Source organism: Pyxicephalus adspersus, chromosome 5 (assembly GCF_032062135.1).
Source record: "Pyxicephalus adspersus chromosome 5, UCB_Pads_2.0, whole genome shotgun sequence".
In the NCBI taxonomy this organism is placed as follows: domain Eukaryota; kingdom Metazoa; phylum Chordata; class Amphibia; order Anura; family Pyxicephalidae; genus Pyxicephalus; species Pyxicephalus adspersus.
The window spans coordinates 102,123,201-102,127,719 of NC_092862.1; the positions used below are offsets into that span (position 1 = coordinate 102,123,201).

General features: G+C 41.0%; 1 protein-coding gene across 1 annotated transcript in view; it reads right to left on the bottom strand.

Annotated features, from left to right (window-relative positions):
• Nucleotides 1-2,791, bottom strand: part of LOC140331343 (acyl-CoA dehydrogenase family member 11-like) — a 43,783-nt gene extending 40,992 nt beyond the window's left edge. The window contains exons 1-2 of the mRNA XM_072412300.1: nt 2,634-2,791; nt 1,473-1,569 (exon numbers count right to left, since the gene is read on the bottom strand). Of these exons, the coding sequence (XP_072268401.1) occupies nt 1,473-1,569; nt 2,634-2,773 (237 nt within the window). The 5' untranslated portion in view covers nt 2,774-2,791. The remainder of the gene's footprint in view (nt 1-1,472; nt 1,570-2,633) is intronic.
• Nucleotides 2,792-4,519: the final 1,728 nt, after the last annotated feature.

Below are 4,519 nucleotides of genomic sequence, written 5' to 3' on the forward strand. Positions count from 1 at the left end.
ATCCCTCTGTTCCAGAGAAATTGGGATTCAGAGAAAGTAAGTGGCCAGCTTTGTATAACAGGCAGCTCCCAGCCATCAGTACCTCGCACCGCAGTGTCTGCAGATTAGACTCCAGGCGGTAGTGAGTGGTACTTAGCGTCTACCCTTAGGCAGGGTTCCGTGGCATGAAGAAGGGGTAACAGCAGTGCAACCTTACCGCCAACCTGAATACAGCCTTAAAGGAGGAACCACAGCACACAGACAATTGGCAGTACCCTAATTTTCTTTGCCATGAGAGACCCTGGTCTTGAAATAGGCCCACTTAATGTGAAAATATCTCTGATTGTTATTCGAATTTTATGCGTGTGACCCTGTATCTCGCAACTTGTTATGTTTAGGGGACTGAAATTAATTTTACTAAATAATTTTAGTTACAGAATTTCACATTTATATGACAATCAGCGATGGAGATATGACAATTTATTCATGGGGATAATGACAGCTGCATGAACACAGACACAGCTCTCATGTGGTTGCTGGGATTATCTGACAGTACAAGGTGCCACAGTCGATTGCCTCGCTCATTCTAACACGTTCTCGATAGAGAAACATAGGAGACGCGTGTGCCCCATCCTCCTCAAGAGAACAAACAGTGAGAGCAGAGAGGGAATGAGGAGAGGGCCGAATGTGGCCCCCGGGCCATAGGTTGGGCACCCTAGATCTAGAGCATGCAAACTAGAGCATAGTGAGGCAGACTGCTGTAATCTAAATATGTGCTTTATGGTCCCTACCCTCAATCAAGAACTGTCTGCATAACATAGGGAATCCCAGTGTAGACTGGATGTAAAATAATATATGTAATGAAAACAGGGGAGGAAGCTTTTAGAGCATGACTTACCTTACTCCTCTTTCCTGCAGCCACTGGGGCTCTCTTCCACTGCCTGACACTCTGTATTGTGGGTGGGACATTATTATTGGCCTATACAGTACTAGACTGGCCCTGAAAAAGATGGGACCATCAGTCAGAGCAGTGATGCAGCAAGGCTTCTGCTTTGGCTGCTTGGAACTGCTCCAGCAAAGCATTAAACAAGCACAAATTATTAACCCATTGCATTGGGTTAATACCTAAATATTTTGACCAAAGTTCAGCTTTAAGTTTTCAAAAAAATCATTAGGAAGATGGGGATGGGGTTGTGGGATGTTTATCAAGCAAATTGTTAAACACTGTGAAATGTGTTAGTGACAGGTCTGCAGTGTAAACTCTGTATTACTGGGCAGCCAACATCAAAAGATTTGAAAAGTTCTGAGACAGATTTATTAATTAAAATTAGAAAGTTTTTTTAAAAAAAACATCTTAAGTCTTATGTCATGATAGGTCTCACTTCTCATGTTTAGCATTAACTTGTTATGTGAGACACAGTTGATAAATGTCCCCCACTGTTAGGAAATTGGGTTAAATATTGATATTTAAAGGTCTACAAATATTAACTTACCTGAGTTCCTGGCATAAGTGGGTTATGAGGCTTCTTTCGAAGAACACATTTATTTGGACCCTTCTGCAGAAAAAGCGGAGGATGGGACTGGCCTGATCTAGAAAATAAATCATATATTTATATTCATGTAATCATCTCATGATTACAACAGTGGAGAACTCCATAGGAAAGAATAGAGATCTGGGGTGTATTTTTTTTTTTGCTGTGATCACATTTAAAAGTAGCATAAGTGGCCGCAATGGAAGTGACTGAGCCATGTACTCTACATTTAAATATAGTGACTAGATACTCTGTAATTGATGTTTTTCAATGCCTTTAAATTTTATTTATAATCAATGTTTATTAAAGGTTTTGTAGAAGGAAGAGGTAATGAGAGAAAAGCCATAAAAAATACAATATTGGTATCAACCAAACATGCAACTGAAAAATCAACATCAGGTGTCTATAAAGTTTAAACTGGTGTTGAGCAATTTCTGACCACCAGAGAAAATATGGTGATCCTAAAGTGATTTATATGTTCTAGTGACAACTGAAAAATAGGAGAAAGATTTATTCATTTGGAGATTTGGGGAACAGAATTTGGAGGATGAAGAATAATTAAGGAACAGAATGTGGTGGATAAGGATTTTTTTTTATAGAATTGAATGTGGTAGATTAGAAATATTTTGAGAACAGAATATGTAGGATGTAGATTACTTGGGGGAACTTAAAGGGCTATATTTATAAAACAGGGAATCAAACATTCCCTTATGTGAATCTTCCAGATCCATTTTTTTGGGGGGGGCGGGGGGGTAGCAAATATTTATAAAAGAATTGTGGGGAAGGAACAGAGTGTACAGAATATTTTTTTGGAGCACATGTTGTAGGAGGAAATATTGTGGAAATTAAAGAACAGCATGTGGAGGATGAAAATTGTTTGAATGACAGAATATGGGGGATAAGGATGATTTGGAGGGCAGAACATGGGGGATGAAGATGGTTTGGAGGTTTTCCAAGTGCTAAGGTCTATCTCAGCCACACTTGACCTGCAAATTTGCACAGAGTTGTCTATGCTTGTGGTATACTCCATCAGTGTTTTCATGACAAGACAGACAGAAAAATTTAAAAATGAAGTACCATGTACTACAAATAGCAGAGCTGTGCCCCCCACCGCTTCCTTACCTGTACTGCCTGACAGTGAATGGTGCAGCTGGGCTGGAGTTAAAGCTTGGCAGATGGGTGCTCAGGTAGTCATCCAATTTCTGCTCATCAAATTTGTTTTTTCCTCTGAGTGCAGTTGTGTCTACCTCCAGCTCCGCCATTTCTCTCTGCAGCAAAGCTGAGATTAAAGTCCTCCTCTGTTAAAGCGGAACTAAACTAAAAAAAAACTCACTCACCTTTACTTTGGCAGGTCCCTCAATCCTTTTTATAGAACACCATGCACCATGCAGGGGTCGGCAACCTTTACTACCAAAAGAGCCATTTTGCCCCCTCTTCCACTAAAGAAAAATAGTCTGGAGCCACAAACACAGCCTATAAACTTTTAAAAGTTTGAATCTTTTTTTAATTTGACCTATTGCAACAACAGAATACAACAAACAGAAGTGGTGTGCATGTGTAGGCCTACTTTGAAATAAATTAAACACTAAACTATGCCCTTAGTATCATGATTTATTTTATGAATTTGTGCAGTAGTTATTGTATTTCACTGGATTTAATATACTTGTGATAAAGTAATCAGCTCTTTCTTGTATATACTTTTATATTTTAAAGTCCAGCAATCATAATTGGTTTTCCCAAAATTATTAGGTAATTTTTTTTGGTAATTGATAATAGATTAATAAATAATTAAATATATATATTAATTTTAGAACAAAGTTACGTAAATAAATAAATAAATATATAGTCTACATAATTATGTATATCAAATGTTTACACACAATTATGTATATCAAATATTACATTGTAGGATTAAATCTTAAGAAACCTACATTTGAATTCTGCTGCCTATTCATAAGGTCGCTATGTGTCGCCAGCCTTAGTATCAGCATTTCTGTGCCAAGTAAGATGAAGGAGCTGCTTCTCTATTATATGTATCCAGTCCCATGTCCCACATGGCGCAATATTGTGCCTTGATGTTTGTTTCCTGGTAAAATCCTGTGAACACATGGGACACAGGACTCCTATCAGCAGCAGGGACTCCCTTGAGTCCCGCGCCGATAGCTCCACCCACCACAGATGACGCGCCAGTAGGGGAATCCCCCTCCTTCGCAGTGTCTACGGGTGTCTTCCGTCAGCAGCCGAAGGGAGCCACAACTAGGAGTCTGAAGAGCCACATGCGGCTCCGGAGCCAGAGGTTGCAGACCCCTGTGCTAGAGGATGGGAATGGGACTGCCAGCTTTCATCAATGCTGAGCTGTGCTTCTCCACCCACCTCTCATCAGCAGTTCTAATCTTCTGAATGGATGACAGCTGGGTACCAGCAGCACCACTTTCATCTGTTCAGAAGTTTAGAGCTTCTGATGACAGGTGAGCAAAAGTGCCAGGTGAAAAAAAACAGGTAAAATCTGCTGGGATGAACTATGCACTTATAAAAATAGATAGAAAATTGGTTCCTACTAAAATTGTTTGATGCTTCCTCAGTTTGTCCAACCTCTTGTCACACTTGGGGAGACAAGGCCACTAGGGGGCGCTACGGCTAGCACAAAAGTAGTGTGAGCCCTGAGAAGGGCCAAGACACAGAGGCTAAGTGGCAACCAGGTCTTCTCCAGAGCCTCTAGTGGTGAGGATGATGCTGCTGGTTACCGCCAGGTTGCGGTCCTTGGGCACACTAGAGTGGACAGGAAGATACACGGTACCAAATCACAAGGCAGAAGAATTGTCAAGAAAGGCCACGGTCAAGGCAGGCAGCAAGCAAGAGAGGTCAGGTTACAAGCCAGGGTTCAAATACCAGGGATCCAGGAAACAGACACTAGTGACACAGGGGTAACTGCATAACTGCAGACACAGGAAACACAGGAGACACTGGAAGCAACAGGAGGCACAGGAGACACAGGAACAACCACAGAC